Source organism: Microchirus variegatus (genome assembly GCF_963457635.1).
Source record: "Microchirus variegatus genome assembly, chromosome: 7".
Classification (NCBI taxonomy): domain Eukaryota; kingdom Metazoa; phylum Chordata; class Actinopteri; order Pleuronectiformes; family Soleidae; genus Microchirus; species Microchirus variegatus.
This window is the reverse complement of record NC_139808.1, coordinates 28,549,195-28,570,892: the sequence shown is the minus strand read 5'-3', so window position 1 is coordinate 28,570,892 and position 21,698 is coordinate 28,549,195. Positions and strand designations below refer to the sequence as shown.

General features: G+C 42.6%; 1 protein-coding gene across 2 annotated transcripts; it reads left to right on the top strand.

Annotated features, from left to right (window-relative positions):
- The first annotated feature begins 3,325 nt into the window (after positions 1–3,325).
- Positions 3,326–17,297, top strand: ptbp1a (polypyrimidine tract binding protein 1a). 2 transcript variants are annotated; one of them, XM_083892283.1, is made up of 16 exons: positions 3,326–3,343; positions 4,136–4,189; positions 4,299–4,329; positions 8,079–8,139; positions 8,307–8,479; positions 8,740–8,886; positions 9,008–9,178; positions 9,809–9,919; positions 10,071–10,251; positions 10,343–10,417; positions 10,537–10,694; positions 12,056–12,089; positions 13,109–13,201; positions 13,666–13,882; positions 14,102–14,179; positions 14,273–17,297. In XM_083892283.1, the coding sequence occupies exons 1-16, from the start codon at positions 3,336–3,338 to the stop codon at positions 14,403–14,405; spliced, it is 1,725 nt and encodes a 574-aa protein (XP_083748409.1). In that variant the 5' UTR covers positions 3,326–3,335; the 3' UTR covers positions 14,406–17,297. The 2 variants fall into 2 exon arrangements, with proteins under 2 accessions (XP_083748409.1, XP_083748408.1); XM_083892282.1 differs by having other exon boundaries at positions 10,516–10,694.
- Positions 17,298–21,698: the final 4,401 nt, after the last annotated feature.

Below are 21,698 nucleotides of genomic sequence, written 5' to 3'. Positions count from 1 at the left end.
ACGTATATGTAAGGTATTACATAATATAATATAATATATTATATTATAATAAAATGTATAATATAATATAGTAATGTAATACCTTACATATAAGTTAACCTATGCAGAGTCAGTGTACATACAGTGTAATAGCAAACTAAGGCTTTGATTAATTAATTAATTAATTAATTAATTAATTAATTAATTAATTAATTAATAAATATGTAGAGTCAGTGTACATACAGTGTAACAGCAAACTAAGGCTTTGCTTAATTAATTAATTAATTAATTAATTAATTAATTAATATGCAGAGTCAGTGTGCATACAGTGTAACTGCAAACTAAGGCTTTGCTTAATTAATTAATTAATTAATCAATTAATTAATTAATTAATATGCAGAGTCAGTGTGCATACAGTGTAACTGCAAACTAAGGGTTTAATTAATTAATTAATTGATAGTGGGGGTCTCTGGGACAGCAGCAGAAAAGCAAACTTGTGTTAGACCAATGCCTGTTCATCTATTCTGTGGTCGTCTAAATGTTTAATCTTGAATAAAAACTGCTCTTTGTTTATAGCAAGTCAAACTAAGTGTGTATGTAATTAACCATATATATGCATTATTATTATTGTGAAAATAATAATGAACATAATAATTACTAGTATTATTATGTCAAGCTGGAGCATATTTGGAATATAAGGGATTATATAAGGAATAAATAAGGAATTAAGGCTTCAAAAGTATGGATAACATAGATAAGCTTGCAGTTTCCATAACACGCCACTAGAGGGCACACATGGACCATTTTGTATATTTATCTTTCTGCAGTCAAACACACTGTCTGCTATTTGTTTTTTTGGCCTTCTGAGGACCTTTTTCTGGCATAAACATTGACCAGGTCAGGGCCAGCTGTCCTCATGGGTCCAAAAACCTGGTCCGAATGAAGCAGAACCTTCATTTCTGAAGAACTAAGGCTAAGTTTAAGGCTAATATTTGATTTGCGGTTAGGTTAATGTAGGGTTTATTCATGTGTGTGTGTGTGTGTGAGGGGTGATTTTAGGGGACAAAGGAGATGCAATCATCAACAAAAACAGTACCAACAACAGCAGCAGCAGCTATAATTAAATGTCTTTATGTTGCAGCCGTACTCGTCTCTGATAAATAGCAATTTGTGAATTGTCTTGAGCCCATTATATTACGCCTTTGGAATATTATGATTGTGAAGCGCATCCTCTGTGATGATGAGACAGATATTCCATCATTTAAAGGATGCAGAGGCTCTGTTCCACCTCACAACACAGAGACAATAGTGTGTGCTGCTGGTTTTAGGTCACAGCCCTGACAATGCTGTTCTATACACTCTCCCACAGGCACTAATGAACAATATTAATACCTTTGATTGGACCGGTGTATATATATATATATGTATGGGAAATGGAGGGGTTCATTTTACATGCATTTGAATGGAAAGAGAAAGAAAAAATTCCATTTCTGGGATGAGAAAGATCTGAACGACTGCAACATAAATCATCCCAACTCGCCCCACGGGGTCTGAGCAAAATTGAGTTGCCGCTATGGTAACAAGTAGCAGTAATTAGCTTTCCTGTGTGATTAGTTTGTTCAGTATAAGCCTCGGCGAGACACAAATTAAAATGGACAGTGTAATGAGGTAATAAAAAAATAAATGTGACCACATTCTCCTAAACCTAACCAACAAAGTTTTAGATGTTTACCTTTAGTTTATGGACTTTTTCACCACAATAATGTAGATTTTTATCGTCACCATCATCATGACATTGTTTCTGTGCAGGGGGGGAGGGGGGAGGGGGGGCTGACCAACTGTTGGCAGTTTCTATGGCGAGTTGTCTCCACCTAAAACCTGTTCTGTTGTCCACACGTCTCACTGATCTTAATCTAATCTGTGAATTTGAATAGATCGTCACAACAGAGGAGAATGGATGGAGATGGAGGTTGATCTGGTACAATGAGAATAACTGTTACTTTGATCCTTAGGCTTATTTACACTGATAAAATTAGTTAATCTTCAAATAAATGATGTTTGATTGAAGTTTTTTTTCACATTTACAGGGTTGCAATGCACTTAAAACACCTATTTATATATGAATGCGTCAATATACACTCAGATAGACGATTAGAGCAGCAACAATGTGTAATTAGAGCAGCAACAAAGTGATTTTCTAGCTTTTAATTGACTATTAAATTATTAAATCATGGGAAATCCAATCCCAGATGATCAATTAATCAGTTTGTTTTGTTTGTTTACGTTTTCTCCAATCCAATCCAACTTTATTTATAAAGCACTTTAAAAACAACAACAGCTGAAACAAAGTGCTGTATATCAGAGATAAATAAATAAATAAAACAAACAACACATAAAACCGTGTGACCTAATAGACCTAAGAATATAAATATAAAAACGACATTTTATTACATTTTACGGACCAAACGTCTTCTGATTTTAAGATGATAATAAATAATACAACATATATGACATTTATTGAACTTTTGTGTCGAAAGTCATTTTCTGTTGACTCGCCTGTTAGCTTAGCTGTTAGCAGCACAATAACAAAGGAATAGAGCTACGATAGTGAATCTCATTTACCCTAGTACATATGTGTAATGCATATCTTTTTTTTACTCAGTTTATTTTCAGTTATTTACAGTATTTTATTGTTCTATATATTTATATGGTTTTATAATGTGGGTTATTTACAGTGTAATGTGTTTTTTACTAAGTTTATATAGTTTTTTTAAAGAGCTATTTACAGTATTTTATTGTTCTTTACATTTATATTTTCACATACTTTTATATTACAAGGTTTTTCCATGTTGAACTTTTTTTTTTTTGCACTCATACATTTTTCATTGGTGTTAGATTACTTATAACATAATGGTGATGAACACTGGTAGGTAGGAAGGGCCCCCTGGGAATGTTTGCTTAGGGCCCCTACAGACTCTTGAATCGCCCCTGGAAACTGTCCTTGTGTTATCGGTGTCATAAGTAAAGAAAGGTAACGCACACTATGATCATTGATATACATTAAAGTCTTGTGCTTTCATGTTGTAGAGCATAAAGAACGCTTTATTTTTCCATCACCATCATCATAAAAACCACAGTTTTCACTGGAAATTTGCCGCGGGTCCCCGTTTCCACCCAAACGATGGCCGTCTTGTCCAATGGCGTCGCCGGCAGAGGCGAGTCTCCGCCCCGCTTTGGCTCCTGGAAGTGCCTGGACTAATCAGCGCTCGCCTCCGTGTGTTCAGCCATTTTGTAAGAAAATCAAGCGCCTCTGCCGCCCTACCTTCGCTTCAGACCTGCAGTTTTTTTCTTGTGCAATGGACGGGTAAGTGGCAAAGAACCGCACTTGAGACTCGATTTTTCTCCGCTAAACCGACCGCGGACGAACTTATCGGAACTCGCGGGCGTCTCGTCGGCTCGGTGCGACTCCGACGACGGCGTCGTTTTCCGCAGTTGCGCCGGGAAACTTTACTTCAAACAGTTTTTCTTTCTCTCTCCGTCAAAACATGCAACAGTTAGCAGTAGCTAGTGCTAACTAGCAATTGGTAGCCGCAAGCTAGCGAACAAATGTTAATTACACGAGCCATTTTATACGTCGCGTTTATATAAACCACAATAATCGCTGTCGAATATATACACCGAGAGCGAGTTAAGGACAAAACCTGGCTTTATTTTTAGTGTGAATTCGCTGACTTTGTGGTTCTTTACGGCTTACTTTACTCAGTGTTTGGCTGAGTGGATTCACCGTAAGTTGGTTACACGGAGGGGGGGAACTTGAGCGTTAGCTAAAGCAACGTGTCTCATTTCCGCATTCATTTGTCCGCGGAGTGCCAGGGCCATGTTGAAGATATCTGGCCCCGAGGAGAACCATACATGTTGACTATATATCCCGAGACTTTATATGCTTTTTTAGGGTGCTTTTATCTAAACACAATAGCGTACATACTGTACTCTTGTGGTCACCTGAATTTGACAGTTACTCCTTGAAAAGGCGAGCGAACGCTGACGTGAGAGTCGTTTCTAACGTGTATCTGCGGATGCTGTTTTTTATTATTATTACGCCGTTGAAGAACCGTTGAAACTGAACTTTTTGTGTCTTTTATGCAATCCTCTGCAGCCGCCTAGACGCTGACTTGTACCCGCTGGGATCCGGCTACGTCCCTGAAATTGAGTAAGTATTTATATATTTTTTTCCCATTTTGCTTATTTTTGAACGGATGTGTGTGTGCAATCTAATGTAATTTCCGGTCTAATTAAGATGTGTTTTTGTTGTGTTGCAGCAGTGTCCATGACATATCAGTAGGCACAAAGGTAAGAGTCTTTTGTGCATTCACTTTCCCTCCTGTTGTTGACAGAATAAGCTAATTGTATACCATATAGTTGTACTGTACACATTGGAATAGTTGTTGTTTATTTTACTCTGCAACCTATTTACCATGTTCCTGGATGTGTTTTGTGACTAAAATTGACTGCATGTTATTTATGCTGTTATTTACTCTTATCACATTACTTGTTTGCTATGGTATGAGCAACTACAACCCTATCATTTTTGGTAAATGATGTTTGAAAAGTACTAACAAGTGGAAGTGGAAAGGAGGCACACTGTTGACACTGGAGATGTAAGATGCGCAGTTTGTCGGTTAGCAGGAGCTTCCTCTATAATTACAGAAGTGCTGATGAAAGCCATTACTCGTGTGTAATGAGTTTGCAGTTGCAGGCTGGATCTCCCTTTTTAAACATTTATAGAATGCACCCGAATGGTTGGCGTAAGGTGTTGGTAGAAACGGTCAGGATTGGGAACACGGAGTTTTGGTTAATCTAAGTCGGTGCTTTGTTTTGCGATCGTTTGGGACATGAAACTTCCTCGTGTTTGTGTCTTAGAGGAATGTTAAGTCTAAATCCACTCATCAAGAACCACCTAATCGCTCACGCAAAACAAATGAACAGCAGCAAGGAGTTGCCCCGATGTTCACTTCTGTTAATGGGTGTAATTTTGTTGAAGAAGGAACTGTTGGTTAGTAATTGTACCCAATAAAAATGCCTGTTTTAAGTAGTAGTCCTTGGCGACTGGGCTCAGGGCTGCTATGCGCGGGTGGGGTAATTGATCTAGACTGAAAGCTGCAACCATCCTCCCGCTCAAAGGTCTCCACGCTGTTTAAACAAACCCTCTCATATAGTCACCCATAACAGGGACACCCACCCCCCCCACCACCACCACCACCTCCAGTCATTTCAACAAAGCCCCACTTATCAGGTGCTGATAGACGGTCAGGATGCCACTCCCCGCTGTGACTCTTTGTCAAACTTTTCCTGTTTTTCTCTGGATTCCCGATGTAATGTGGTAAAGATGATGCAGAGTTATGGAGTGCTGCCATCCTGGAATCTGTAATTATTCCGTCTGGGCAGAGCGTCTGGCGTTGTGCGGTCGCATTCCAATCTTCCCCTCCAGCCCCCTGGTGAGGTGCAGCGCCCTGCCCCCTCCTCCCTCCACAGGCAAAGGCTGGTCGCACAAGAGTAAACATGTCCGTACCTGTGCTCGTCTCCTTTGTGCTTTTACTGAAACATTACTCCCACCGATCGACACCCAGCGGAGGCCAAGAGCACAAAAGGAATAGCCTTAGGTTTTTTCTTTCTTTGATGCAATAAAACCCAGGTGTGCCATAATCTATCTTTTTGGTTTCAAAGCAGCTCTAGGGGCTTTATGTTAAAGCATTAAAACACTCACTCTGTGCAGGAACATCATGAGGACTTCCTCAACTTTATGATGTGGAACTATGTTACTTCAAACGGAGCTCAAAACTCAAAATAAAATGTGGGTAATGTGTAAAATATGTGAGATATTCAACTTAATCTTGAGGATAGGCATTTGTCAGGCAAAGGAAGCTCCTCCATACTTTGATTGTTTGTGCCAGCGGTTTGTGTCATCATCCCAGGAAGGCTACTATTAAGCTAAGCAATTTGCCTCAGTGTTGGTTCAGACTCAAGATCTCTCTTCGTAGCTTACTTTCTCCCAGCCCGACAGGCTTATTTTTTTGTCAGTCAATTGAAGTCCGGTCTTAAGTCATGCATGTGATTTGATGCTCCGACTCTGCCCTGACTGTCTTAGCTCTGTAGTTATTATTAGAATGAGGAAGAACGGGCGGGAGAGAGCGAGTCCAACTAGAACACTAACTGTTAGTTTCTAAGAGGAAGTTTGCTAAAACCCCTGGATGTAGGCCTGATCTCGCTGCTCTTCCTGTTTGGACTTGGTCTGCTGACTGATAATGTGACACAATGCAACAAAGGCCCCAGAGTCTCTTCCTTCATTTCTTGTGCCTTCCCCCTTCCACGCAATTTTATTTTAATACAAATATGGTCGGCTACTAACCGTTTGCTTTACGACTAAACGTCAATCCTATGATTACTGTCGGAGGGCGACTTCCTGTCTGTTGTCTTAGTAATCTTAGGCATTCCATTTGTCAATATTTGAAAATTGGCCAAAAAAAACGAGGTCCCTAATCCTGAAGCATGAGATTGTCCTTTGTTGCTTTTGAATTCATGGGTTATGATTGCAGACTGTGTTTGCGTAGGTGTCTGTGAGGGTGGCTGAGTCAGCCAGACCATCTGGAAGTCAAAGGCTAGTTTGTACTGCTGCTGTAGTGTTGCTTTCACGTAGCTCTGCGTACCCCAAACCACCATTTTCTCCCATAACCTCATTCCTGCCTTTTATGAGCACGCTTTCCTGTCCCAACTAGGAACCCGCCCCCCCCGCGACAGCCTTGTCGCTTATAAAGGCCAAGATTTAGTTTGTCGAGGAGAAGAATACTTCCAAACCTGTTAGACTGGTCGTTGTCAAAACACTGCGGGGCCCTTCAACTCCCAGAGAGTCCTCGGGCCTCCATATGTGTGCGCAGCTGTATAACAATGCCCCTAGTCTCAGCCCGAACAGGACCGTCATTGTGGAGTGCTGTAGAGCTTAGGCTGCTGAGCCACTTCTTGTGACTGCAATACTTCATCTTGCACAACCACAAACACACACACACACACACACACACACACACAAGAACAAGCCTGAAACAGCATTTTATATCTACTTGAGAACGGGAAGAGAGCATCTGGATGAGGCCCTTTCAGCAGACGCTAAACTAGTCTGCGCTATTAGTAGCTCCGACTTGTTTTCCTGTAAAGAGGAGTTCATTCTTCTTCCTTATACTGACTTGTAAGAGAATGACTGGGAGTGACTGACAGCTGCTTTTATGCTCAGCATTTACGAACATGACGATCTCAAGACTAAGAAATGCTTTCAGGTTTATAAACTGTAGACTATGTTAAGACCCCCCTTTTTTTACAGATGTAAATATGTTGATTTCTGGTTAAATTACTCTGTAATGCCCTCACACTTTTGTTGGATTGGCTCCAATTGCCATCAATGGAAATGCAGGGCCTGGGTGAACATGATCATTTACATCATTTGTCTGCTTTATATTTTATATATCTGCCTCAAGGCTATGTGCTTTCCTGAACATTAGCCTGGCCGTTAGCATTCATGTTTTTAGCGATCCTTACTTGTAAAAAAAAGTCACCTAAACGATTGATTTAAAGGGAGACTGAGGTAAAAGATCTGGTAACCACCACAACACTGTCGGCTACAGTTCAGTTGGTTTGTTTGGTTTTCCCTTCCCCCGACGTCTTGTTCTTTTTGTCATGAGTGATGGAGCTGTAGGAATGGAGGTAATTGCCCTTTTTTAGAGGGCTTCACCTGTGTTAATTTACCTGTGTAAACATACTAATGTTAGTGTGAAAGTGGCTCTAGATAAGACAATATAAGACCAGAAGATGTCTGCTTGTGCGAAGCAATATATTCTTGCAGACAAGGTGGTTCACTGAATTCCTCATGGTGAGCAAGGTGTTTTTTTTTTTTCCCTCATGCACGTTTGCTCCGAGCTCTTTTGGTTATCAGATTACTTCCTCCTTTATCACACAGTGGCCTGGTAATATGAGCGCTGTACTCTCCACCTGCTTAGCTGTGCTGTCACTGGTGAATGCACTGAAATAAACCATTGTTTTCTGTTCTTCCGCAGAGGGGATCCGACGAACTCTTTTCTTCCTGCATATCTAACGGGCCCTATATCATGAACTCAGGTAAGGGGGAGGGGGGGTTGCCAGGGAGGGGCGAATCCTTTTTTCATTGAAAGTGCTCGTCGTGTCTGTGTTGTCGGCGTTGTCATGGCAATCGATCCATTATTCAAGAGAGAACCAGAGCCTTCTGTTCCTATCCTGATTGTATCTGCTTCTGTTTTCCCTCGCAGCCAATGGCAACGACAGCAAAAAATTCAAAGGTGACGTCCGCAGTCCTGGTGTACCGTCACGCGTGGTCCACGTACGCAAGCTTCCCAACGACATAAATGAGGCCGAGGTTATTGGCCTGGGATTGCCCTTTGGGAAGGTCACTAATCTGCTCATGCTGAAGGGGAAAAACCAGGTAAGGTCTCCTTCTGACTCCTGGGTGTTTTGTAAGACCTCAGACAAAGGATTAGGTTTCTGTTCTGACCCAAAAAACGATAACAATGAGTCTTTTGGTATCATTGTAGATCATAGGCTATGGGACAACATCCTCAGAGGACAATAGCTAGCTCTCTTGAAATACTTAACTTTCTTCTGTGTTCTTTATGAGGGTTTTTTAATTTGGCGTAAAACAAAAAGTCCTGTAGATTCTGATTGAATGGTTCTCTCTCGCCACAGGCGTTCCTGGAACTGAACAGCGAGGAGTGTGCACAGACGATGGTGAACTACTACTCCTCTGCCACCCCCGTCATCAGAAGCCACCCCATTTACATGCAGTACTCGACTCACAAGGAGCTCAAGACGGACAACTCCCCCAACCAAGTGGTAAGGGCTCACGGTCGCCTTCGTGCACACACTCATCTCATGTAGTCATTGCAATTTGCCAAATTTTCCCATGACATCCATGTTAAAGACGTTCTTTTTTTTTTTAAACTTTCCCTCTCAGCGTGCACAGGCAGCTCTGCAAGCAGTCAATGCCCTGCACGGAGGTGGAATGGGAGCCATGGCCATTCCCACAGATGTAGCCACAATGGCAGGAGCCGGCGCTCAGAGCCCTGTCCTCAGAGTCATTGTGGAAAACCTTTTCTACCCCGTCACCCTGGATGTGCTTCACCAGGTACAGGCAGATTCTGTCATATTTACTCTGTAAAAACATACATGTATTATTAAGAACTGGACCCACAAAATGTGTAGTTATTGACCTCCATTAGGAGGTATATGCTTTCGCTTTGTTCATCTGTCTTTTAGCAACATAACTCAAAAAGTCGTGGACGGATTTGGATGACGTTTTCAGGAAATGTCTGCAATTGGACCGGGAACCATCGATTACATTTTGGGAGTGTTCCATAGACGTTATCACTATTTTGCGGGGGGCTGAGCTGCCTTGGCGGAGGTCTGCGCTCTCCGAGTGCTTCTAGTTTTATACATTTTCATTTTTTTAAAGTGGCAGTCTCAAGGTTTTTGCCCTAAAATTGCAACACCGTCTTCTACTCATCTTCTGATATTGCAATTAAGATCTCGACTATATATATTACGACTTTTACGTTAACTTCACATCGATAAAGAATAGTGACAGCGAAAGATCACAGCAGCTTAGCTCAGTCGGGAAGACGTAGATTGTGAAGTGAAATTCCACACGCGGTGTTTAAAAAGCTAAGCGTTCAATTAGCCCGCAGCTAAACGCAGGCACTTTCCAGTTCTAGTAAATGATCGTTTGTGACCTCTCTCTTCTCTTTCCTCTCTCCAGATTTTCTCCAAGTTTGGTACCGTGCTGAAGATAATCACGTTCACCAAGAACAACCAGTTTCAGGCTTTGATCCAGTATGCTGACGGCATGACGGCTCAGCATGCTAAACTGGTATGACTGGAACGACTCGTATGTTCGTCTTTGTCATGATGAACTAAACTTACTTTAAAGTTAGCTCCTGAGGTTGTTAACCATAGGGCTTTGTCACATTCAGTACAAACAAACCCACACACGCGGCCTAACTTCTCTTCCTCCGTCACAGTCTCTGGACGGACAGAACATCTACAACGCCTGCTGTACCCTGAGAATAAGCTTCTCCAAGCTCACCAGCCTCAATGTCAAGTACAACAACGACAAGAGCCGGGACTACACCCGACCAGACCTCCCGACGGCCGATTCACAGCCTTCTATCGATCACCAGACGATGGCCGCCGCTGCGTTTGGTAAGATTGGGGCCATGGTTTTTAAGGATTTCTACATTTAATACAGAAACATGTGTTTTTTATTATTAATCTCCTTCCTCCTTTGTTTCAGCTGCACCTGGCTTAATCTCAGCCTCTCCCTTTGCTGGAGCACACGGCTTCCCCCCGGCCTTTGCCATTCAACAGGGTCAGTGCTCAATCCTTTCTCAAAACAGTTTTCACATTTCTGCAAATATACTGCTTTTACCTGCTATTTACTGTCTCTACAATGCAATACATTCACAGGAGCTAATTTCCCCCTCGTAGGTCTGTCGATGCCCGGCATCCCCAGTGCCCTGGCGTCCCTCGGCGTGGGCCACGGCGGCATGGCGGCTGCAGCGGCGGCTGCCAGCAGACTCGGCCTCTCGGGGCTCACAGCCACCGGTGGACACAACGTGTTGCTGGTCAGCAACCTGAACCCTGAGGTCAGTAAACCCAAAACGGCCTAAGCCGCTCTATACGTATCCCGCCTGTGTTGTGTGGCGCAACAGCAAAACTTATAGTGTCTTTGTGTTTCGCACTGATTTATGGACCTGAATCCATTTTATTTCAAGAGGAAACCAGCGTTTGCCTCCTCCTCAGTCTCCCACCACCACCACCATGTGGTTAGAAATGCCCCAACCACTCTTAGCAAATCAAAAAAGAGCAGCCATTATAGTCGAAAACCTCTTCTCTTTCAGGACCTCTCTTGTGTTTGACCAAACCTGCTGCATTTCTGACCTGCCACTTTTGCTCACTGTGAATTTAAAGTTTATTCAAAACCACTAACTTCTTTTTTTGTTTGTTTTTTTTAAAAACTTACCATTTCATATCTTCATTTTTTTGTCCATTAGTTGAAATCATTCTTGAGTTGTTGGAGAGACAATATTACTTTTTATTTCAGCACACACGTCCACGACGTAGGTCATATAGCGTGTAGAATGTTTGTCGCTCTCATTACATTTACTCATACATGCAAATTAAACATAATGAACTTTATTACCACTGATTTTCAGATTATTGTTGCTTTTAATATAGTTTCAACACAAAAGTACATATTGTCTCTGCCTTTTTTCTGTATTTCATTGTTAATCTTTTTTTTCTCTTCTGTTTCTTCTAGTGTTCCCATAGTGACAATGCATTTTAATTTAGCCAGTTCTACTGTCTGAAGCACTACATTTCTTTGTGTATACTGACCTTGTTTTTTACTTCCTTTTTTCTCTCTTCTTTCTCTGTCTCCCCTCTCCCCCTCCTTTTTTTGTTTTGTTTTAAAAACACCCCTCACGTCAACTTTTGCCAACTGACTGCACGCCCCATGACCAATTGTACCCCTCTGTCCTCCTCCTCCTCCTCTGCCACTCCTGTGACTACTATGACCACTCCTCCCACCCAACCCGACCCTCTTCCTCCCCCTGTCCATTGTCCCCCCAATTTGGACACTGTCCACAAATTGAAAACACAACATTGGCACCTTCTTACATTGGTCCCTCCCTGACTTTGCCACCATCTGTCCTTCCACCCATCTCCCTTTTCTCCACCTCATCTCTACCTGTTCTCCTCCTCCTCCTCTCACGCTATTTGAATCCTCCCCTCCTCTCCTCTCTCTCTTCATTCTCTTCGTCCCTCATGCCTCTCCTTCCTCCATGGTACTGTGGCCTTCCTGTGGACCTCGCTGCCTGTGGCCTGCGGACATGTCCCGACTCCACTCCACTGTCCTCCACTCCGCTCCGTCTCTTTTCCCCTGTCCCCTGTTCCCTCTCCCCCTTTGGCCCCCCCTGCCCCGCTGCTCCCCCTGCTGTCTCTAAAGAGCGTTACGCCACACTGCCTCTTTATTCTTTTCGGTACGTTATCATCCTTTCATCTCCTTTTTTTATTACTACTGTTACCTGGCAAGGTGGGCATGTCTTGTCTCATTATGTTGGCTTTGTTTTTTTTTGTTGTTTTTTTGAATTTATTTACTTAACCACTGATGGCTCGTCATCAGGCTTACGGGGGCTTTGAAGGGTGGGGGTGTCTGTGTGTTTTTGGGGGTTTGTATGATCTGGTTTGGTTGTTGTGGGTTTGTGTAAGGGGGAAGTAAGGTGAAAACACCGTACAAAGCGGCAGCATTTCATTTATTTTTGAACAGCCTTTGTTTAATTTCTATTGGCAAAAAGCATTGACAGTTTTTTTCATATTCAAAGCAATTGTATTGTAATATTAATTAAAGAGAACTGAGGGATCCTGATAGAAGCTCATCTGAATTCTGAAGCATCACCAATTCTGCTTTGCATATCCAATTTTAAACCATGAAAATTCACCAAATTAAATTTAAGTTGACGTTTTGGTGGTTGCCTTGAGTCACCCAGCAAAAAGTAAACGCAACGAGATGAAATGCTGCTGCTCTTTTAGTGACTGTGAGTTGACATATCTATTTGGATATTGTCGCCATATTTATAATTTTTGCAGTTTGTATCCATAACGCCCAAACGTAGGTATGTGCATGTTTTTAGTTTATTCTTGCACGTCTCTCTCTGTCAGGCCTTCAAGCTAATCAAGTAGTCAGCTTCTGTAGGTTGAACTGATCAGAACCTTTCCTTGATTCTTTTCACCTTTAGATCATTCACATCAGCGTCCATGTGAGAGGGCTTGTGTACGCTTAGTTGTAGGAATCCCAAATGGAATATAGGACATAAAGTGACTAGATAGCCTGCCAGTTAGCGCTAGAAAGAGTTAACGTAGTTGAGCAGAGTGAATATAGAAACGTGTCTTGACTTTGATGTTTGTTGCTGTGCTTGACTGTGTGGCTCCTGCCTTGGTCGCCACCGCCGCTGCTCTTGTTTTGTGACACCCGTGTCCTCTGCCTCCCCCCCCCCCCCAGGTGTTTATGGCGACGTGATAAGAGTGAAGATTCTGTTCAACAAGAAGGAGAATGCTCTGATCCAAATGTCTGACGGCACACAAGCCCAGCTAGGTAGATAACCCCCCCCCCACACACACACACACATTTTGTCTGAATCTACAGAGGAAATAAGGATGAGGAATGTCAGTCAAGCTCAGTTGTTAAATAATAATAGCTTTATTTGTATAGCATCTTTTTAAAAACAGCCGTTTTCAAAGTTCTTTTACATACAAATCAGTACAGGGTAAATGAAACGGATTTTAATTGATTTAAGGTGCTTAAAGTACTATATTTCTAAATAATAGCTTTATTTGTATAGCACCTTTTTTAAAAACAGCTGTTTTCAAAGTGCTTTTACATACAAATCAGTGCAGGGTAAATAAAACACATATTAATTGATTTAAGGTGCTTAAAGTACTAAATTACTCATGCATCATTTGAAGCTGCACTGACAACAAAGCAAACCCAAGCTAGCATAGAAAGGCAAACAAGCCGTTTACGCTATTATTAAAGATGCTATCTGCTTTGTTTTCCAGCCATGAGCCACCTGAACGGGCAGCGGCTGCACGGCAGGGCCATGCGCGTGACGCTGTCCAAGCACACCACGGTGCAGCTGCCCAGAGAGGGCCACGAGGAGCAGGGCCTCACCAAGGACTACAGCAACTCGCCGCTGCACCGCTTCAAGAAGCCCGGCTCCAAGAACTACTCCAACATCTTCCCGCCCTCTGCAACACTCCACCTCTCCAACATACCGTGAGTGCTCCTGCTGCTGCTGCCGCCGCCTCGAGAGCCTCATTTCCACTCCCACACTCTGCGTTGTGCTTAAACTCGTTTTCTATATTGAGTGGCGTTGTTGTGATTGTATTTTCTAAACGTGTTACTCTAGAGGTGGGAATTAAGATGTAATCAGCCCTCTTGCGTTTTGTTTATGCAGACGTTAGGTGCTAAGTGCTATGTTGCCCTTTCATTTAGGCCTTCTGTGGTGGAGGATGACCTCAGGAGACTGTTTGGCAGCTCAGGAGCCACAGTCAAGGCCTTCAAATTCTTTCAGTAAGTCTGAATAACAACTCGAAAGGTGTAGAGACAACTAGCGCAAAAGTAAGAAGCATCTTTAAACCCGTTTCGTTTATGCATTTGTTACAGGAAAGACCGCAAGATGGCCTTGATCCAGATGGGCTCAGTCGAGGAGTCGATCGAGTCCCTCATCGAGTTCCACAACCACGATCTGGGAGAGAACCACCACCTTCGAGTGTCCTTCTCCAAGTCCACCATCTGAGTGCCTTTCCCTCCCACATCTATTACCGCCTGAATGCTACTTTTATCAGGTTCTCATTCAGTGGCAATAGACACCATCACATGTTTGTGGCTGTGTTTCTGTGCAGAGTGTTGCTCCCTCCTCCTCCCCTCCCCTCCCCGTCATTTATGGGTTTGGGTATCATGTACTCTTATTGATTCTAATTCCAAAATATTTTCACGAGTTATTACACGCAAAAACGTATTTTTGAATATTTTAGACGATGCAAAAAAAAGAGAGGGAGAGAGAAAGAGTCGTTGCTGTTTTAACTTATTTTGTGTTTCAGCTGCACACGCTCGCTCTGGCCGATCCTGTGGCATTACAGTGTGACTTACAGGATGTAGACTATTTTCAGGTGGCATTTGTTTTTTTTTGTCTCTACTTCCACTTCTGGCGACATTACCATTTTTCAAAAATCCCCAAAGGCTACAGTAAACAGCAGCATCGCAGCTAGCAGCATTTTTCAGACTGAAAATGGCAGAGATTGTGCATAGTTGACATTTTTCTTTTTTTTACTTTGCAGGTAATTTAAATGAGCCCCACACAGCTCTACTTTTTTTAGGACACAATTACAGCACGGATACCTTGATATAAACAAAAATACTCTGAATTTAGTTCAAGAAAGAAGAACAAAAGCACATTTTTGATAGTATACTTTGTTATTAAAAACCAGGTGATCTGTTCTCGGCCCCCAAACCTGATAAATATGATTTGTTCCATCATCAGTTTTTTAAGTGGAACGATGGGACGCGGGCAACATTCTCCACAGAAACATCTCAGAAACTCAATCTGCGTTGTCGGGTTGAGTTGAAGTAAGCCGATGAACTGACACTTTAGACCAAAAGAAGACAAACAAACGAGACCCCTCCACATTCACCCACGACCGACACACGCTTCATTCCTTCTGCTACGACAGCTGTGTGGATATCTCTTTTCTGTGTGCGTGTGTGTGTGCCTTCTAGGAACACCACTTCAGACCTGTTTGGCCAGTCTGTGATGGTTTGAAATGAGGCTTTAGTTTTTTGGCTCACAGACCCCAACCAATGGCATCTTTTTTTGTTTTTATCTTGTAACAACCCACATTTTCTTTGGGGGAACCATACCACTATCTGAAGTTGTTCAATAAGACCATCCATGGTCTTGTGCCTTACTCCCCTCCCAACCAGATTGCCTTTTATCACAGCTCTGGCTTCATTTGGAAATGATGTGGTTCTCAAAAATGCCTCTTTTTTTTCTCCCCCCTCCTTTTCTGTTCCATGCCTTTTGTACCAGCATTGTTTAAAATGAGGGATAAGTGGCCCACTCAGTCTTTCTTATCTATGGATTAATATGCATATAGCCTCATTTTATATATATATATATATATATATAAATATATATGTAGAAACTATGAATGTAAGTCAGTTAGATGCCTAATAACCCTTGCTAGGAGATGTAGCTCTGTTAGGTGTATGGTGACAGGAGCAGAGCTGTTTCAGCCTCCTCGTCCTGCAGTCCCCGGGGGCCTCATTTAACCATATTATGTTCATCTTGTACGTGGACGCATATATATATTCATTTATCTTTTTTTCCTTCTTCTTTTTAAATGTTAGCATTTACACGTGTATAACTTCTAAAAGCTTGACTGGTAATCTTATGTGTAGTTGGTTGGGTTTGATCATTATCGCAGTGCCTTGAGTGCTTTTTTGAGTCGTTTTAAATCGGAGGCCGAGACACTTTGCCGCCCGGTCAGTTTGACGTTTGTTGACGTTTGTTGTTTACCTCTCTAATCCAGCTGTTTTCGTCTTACAGTGATGCCTTTAATCCCCCCCATTACGTTCAGGTAATCACGCCCGTGAGGGGGCAGCTGGGAGGCATTTGTCGACCGATGGTAACGTTTTGTCTTAAAAAAAAAGAAAAACAACAGAACAATCCCAGTATATTTTTTCTCTTAAATTCAGGATAACAGGATTTACATCTTTAGTGCACTTTTCCTCAACGATAGGTCCGAGTTATTCCACCATCATCACACGTTGAAGTCTTAAAAAAAAAAACACGTCACATTCCTGCGGTTTCCACAGCCTTTGGACCACTGTAGTCTTGGACCAGATGCAGATTCGCTCTGTCTCTATTTTTGTAAGATTGTTATGCATGATTTAACACATCTTTCGTGTAGCTTACAGACGGTTATTGCTGTTAAGGACCAAAGTATCTTCTTGTCCCTGCTGTTTTTTTTTGTTTTTTTTGTAGTGTTGTGATTTCTTCGATTTTTGTCACATTCCTGCTTTTCTATGAAAAAAAAACACAGCAAGGCTTTTGATTTCCTTAATTCTTCTGTTCCCTCAAAGCGCCTTGGACAAGTGTCACCTCAGTTATGGGTAACATCACATACTGTATTTCCCCCCCCCCCCTTTTTGTTTGATTGACTTTACAGAGAACCCTCGTATGGGTAGAGATCACTTTAGAATGGATCCTTAATTGATCCGCAGTCCTAGCTGTGATGTTGACGACGTAGATCATACTTTTTTTTTTGTTGTTGTTCAAAAGCTTTTATTTTTCCTCTTTTTTTTTTTTTATGTGAGGGCGGGATGGGGTTATCGTATGAAGCGGGTTTGATGGTTGTATATATTCGTGTTTTTGTACCACAAAAATCATTTTGGATTCTGTCCACTTTACGTTCAAAACATGTATATTTTGATAAAACAATACAGACCTATTGAAGCTCTCTTTTTTACTTACGGGGAGAGCTGTAAAAACAAACAAAAAAACAACTTTTGTAACACAAAGTCATTAAATCTATCTGAACACACAGGAAGTGTCTCTGTATGTGCCCGCTCGCCCACTTCGCCCACTCTTGTTCTTTTGTCTCTTGCATCTTCTGCTGCCTTCAATAAATCTTTAGTTTGTTCCCTCTTTCATCTGGCCTCATTTGGTTTCTGTCTCTTCCTCTCCTCTGTCCTGTGGACCTGTGGCCGCTCTGTGTGACCGGTTTAACATTTTTCGTGTAACATTTTCCTCCCCCCATCCTGGTGTTTTAATTTATTACGCCTTTATACTTTTATTTCCGACTTTGTGCTACTCATCCCATCTGCTCATCTGGGCTCAATCCTGCTCCGATCCTTGGATACCTGCCATTCTTGATTTTGTCGAGCAAAAGAAGAGGGAAAACCAGGTTGCCGTGGAGACCAGGTTCCCATGAATAATTAGGATAAAACAAGTCTGCTATCCGTGTCAGTGCAACACGGATCTCCAGGGATGAAAGTGGAGTTGACTTGAAGTGTTATGCACCTCCAGAGCCGCTAGGGGGAGCTATTACTCTCTGGTGCAAAGTGAAATGAAAGGCTCTTGAGCAGAGGTGACTTTACCTGCCACTCACTTTCAGTCACTAGTTAGTGGCTTAATCTCGAGTGCCTCTGTCCTTATATAACCTACTTTTTCATTGGCGACTTAAAGAAAATGGATTAACCTTTGACCTCGTCTGGAGATGTTGTGCATTGCTGGATTTTTAAGTAATAATCCCAGTAGCATGTGCGGTATAGTCTTAAATGCAATTTTGCATGAATTCCACAGAAATGGACCCTTTGTTCCTCGCCTGTTATTTGCACAGACGGCTTGAAGGTCGCATTTAAAGACCCCGACAGTCTTGACGGGAGACGGACAACCTTCAGACTGCAGATGCCAACATGACATTAAAAACCTGCTGCATGTTTTTAAACCATGGCACATCTTGTGTTTTAATGTTTCCTCGTGAACATGCTCACAATGCAAAGTTCTCCCTGGCAGCTTGTTGATGCTTTAATGCCGCTTTGATACCTCAGACCCTTGTTTACTTGCAGATTTGTGTGTGTGTGTGTTTATCTCTCCATCAAGAGTAATTTAAAGCAGTCCAAACAAAGTCCTCCTCAGACTGCATTGATATGCAGGCAGATTGTATAGCTCAAAGCAAGAAAACAGAATTGAAACATAGATCTGTGTTGTTTTCACTCTCGCAGTCCAAGAAACATGGCTCCCAGCTGAATCTGGCAATTTGTAAACCCAGGAAAGGGTATTTTTTTCTTCCAAAATTGCATTTAATCAAAAGTTATCTGATCATTCTGTATATACTTTAAGCTCGATTACACAATCTGACCCCCGTCTCCGACATGTCTCCTCATTTGTACTTTTAAACTACTTCAGCATGTCATTTTGTGGGACTGCTGGCCAACCCCCACCCACCCCGTCCACCCCCCAATCTGTCTCTGTCTTCTGATCCCAGACCCTTGGGTCTCTTCATGTGTTGGCCCTAAACGCAACCATGTGAGGCGGAGATCTACCACCGCATCTGGCAACGTTTATTTATATTAGTGCTGTGGTCTCCACAATCAAGCAAATACAGGCCCACGGCCACACGCATTAGTTTATTCCCGGCGGTGGTGGAGGCTTAATGGTAAACGAGGCCAGGGTGAGCAATTACCTCAGGAGAATTGTCCTCTGTGAATGATTTGTGACATGATCAATGCCTACGATCGTCTGTTGGACGCGTGGTGTAGGAAGCAGACACAATATCATCCATGTTGTATTTATTAAAGTATTACATATTATATTATAGCCTATTTCTACAAGTTAACCTAATTCCCTATTGTCCTAATGGTCAAAAGCACCATAGCAGTTCAATCAATCACCCTGCTCGCTTTTTGAGTGCCTGTCTCTTTAAATGCGAATGAGACACCGGAAACTACGTCACTGAGGCTCCTGCAGGTATAGCAGTTAGCATTTTTTGGGGGGGGGGAAAGCCATAATTTTCCGGCACATTACCGTCATAATGTATAAAATATATCCACTGGACACGTATATAATGATTTGTGGTAACACACGGTCACCCACAGGTGGCAGTATAACCTCAAGGGACCACTGGGAGACTGAATGTGATGACCGGAAGTAGTAGAGGAAGAAGTTCTAGCATGAGACGACGTGAGTTACAGTTAATAAACAACTAGCTGAAGCTAGCTTAAAGTTAAAGTGAAGCTTTGTTCATGAACACACACACTTTATAATGTAAATCCTCTGAGGCTGGAAGTGCGTGGAGAACACTTCTTTGCGGACTTCAGGAAGTGTACGCCTGTACTCTCGCGTTGTTTCGGGACAAAACGGAGCGCCGCGACACAACAATTCCAGGAACGCGTCATTGTGACGTCGCAATGACGCAGGAGCACAAAAACAGTGAGTGAGTCATCTTTTTTTTCCTTTTAGAGTGTTTAAATGATTTAAAAGTTTGTGTTGAAGGGTTAAAGTTCTGGAGCGGTGACATCATTGCTATGTCTATAATTTATAACCCTTGAGTGGGACTTAAACTGCATTGCAATCGTAATAAATTGCCGGATTTCAGCGGCGCTTTAAGGAGAGGAGGAGAGAGGCCATGTATCCACGCCGACTGGCAACTCATTTGGATTTAAGTTCACTTTCTTCGTGTCGTCCCTCATATCTGAATCCTGCCAGTGATGTTTAGTCTGCACGGCTTACATGAGATTTAGGCTGAGGAGGAAAAGCCTCAAGCCGAGGTGAAGGATGTATTAAATCTGTAGTGGCTCCCCAATGCCATCAGGAGACTGTCCACCGGTTTACATATGCACGCCTCAGACAGATGTTGAATAATTCATCCACAGAGGCGGACAACAAGCAGCTGTATTTGGGTTATGGGGGGTATGGTGGTGGTGGTGGGGGGGGGGTGCTTGAGTTTCTCTCCCTACCTGAATTTGGCAGCAGTCAAAATTATAGACATTACTGTGTGAGCTGGAGCAGGGCAAAGGGAAAACTAGGACACTTTGCATAATGGATCCGACCGAGAAGCAACAATAAGACATGGAGGGCGGAAAAAATAGAGCGAGAGAGAGAGAGAGAGAATGGTTCATTTTAAAATTACAACACAGGCCCTTTTTTTAGAATAAGGAATGCTGTTGCAAGCCGTTTTTCTGTTTGATTTTTGCAGAAAAACGCTCCTGTGATGCCTCTCTGTGGCTTCAAATGAGGCAAATCATTTCTCCTTGATCAATTCTGCTCAAACACATCGATACGTCGGGGGAGAAATAATCCTTCGTCATCTTTCTCTCTCTCTGTGTGTGGAGTTAATGTGTAAAAGATGGATGTTTTTGCACATGCATGCTCCACAGATGAGGCAGCGGCGGGCACGACGGCGCTCCGTCATTCACAGCGATCTGGGGGGGTTTATGGCTCACAGGTTTTCGACTTGCTGCTGCTGCCTTCTCCTCTTGCCCTTTGGGCCTTAATGGACACTGATGGAAAATGACTCCACTGTTCCAGCGATCCATCAGCTGCCCACCCTTCCTCCTTCTCCTTCTCCTTCTCCTCTCACACACTCTCTTCCCCCTGCCCCCCCCCCCCCTCTGAGCCTCATCCATCAGGCCTCAGCTTTCAAACAACACCATGAACTTCTACACAAGTCCAGATGCGAGACGGTTAAACAGATGGCAACGGAGTGGCGTGCAAAGCCGTTTAAAGAGGCCACGGGCGCGAGTGAAGAAAATATAATTAAAATAACATTATTTGTAACTACTTTCATATTTGTTTTGGTAACTGTACACTCAGGTCGGGGGGGTTTAGAAGTGCATGTGTATGCATGGGAATATTTTGTTTAACAAAGTTGTAAAACGCTGGAGTTTAGTGAGAGTTTCTGCAAAATCACTGTTTCACACAGTACAATGCAATACAATGTCTGCCACAAGGGGGCTTCTCGAGCAAAAAAAGGGCCTAGTTTGACGATTGTTTATGTTTTTGTTGTCTCGTTTAGCTCGTGCCGGACGCAAACCCCGATGAACTTGCAGCCTCGCCTCGTCTCGGATCTTCAACAAGGAAAATCGGAAAGTTTCAACTTCCCAGAGTAACCCAGGTATGTGATTCCAAGATGGCCGCCGCGCACAAACACGGCTACGTTTACCGTTATTCGCACTTTTGTTGTATTTGTGTCAGGTTGGTTACGTGATGCTGTGCTCTTTATGTGCACAAAAACACCAACACCTAGCCTGTTTGCGTTTCCCGACTTCTCAACTGGAATGCAGCAAACTTGGGCTAAAATACTATATTATTATATTATTGATAGTAAAACATAAGCCTCATTGGGTTTTTCTTTAGATATTTTAATACAAATTGGGCGTGTTTACCTGTGGTTACAGGTGAAAAGAGAATGTAAATAATCTTGATTCATGTCGGGTCAGTAAACTTTGAGTTAATGTTTCATGGAGTTTCCTGAGTGCGTCCTCGGATCTCAAGTGTGGTCAGTGCGCAGTGACTCAGAAGAAGCCT

What these genes read in the sequence shown, in the direction of transcription:
- ptbp1a (XM_083892282.1), top strand. An exon ending in GGCTACGTCCCTGAAATTGA is followed by an intron (nt 4,190 to 4,298) that starts GTAAGTATTTAT and finishes GTTGTGTTGCAG; the next exon opens with CAGTGTCCATGACATATCAG. An exon ending in CTGCCTCTTTATTCTTTTCG is followed by an intron (nt 12,090 to 13,108) that starts GTACGTTATCAT and finishes CCCCCCCCCCAG; the next exon opens with GTGTTTATGGCGACGTGATA.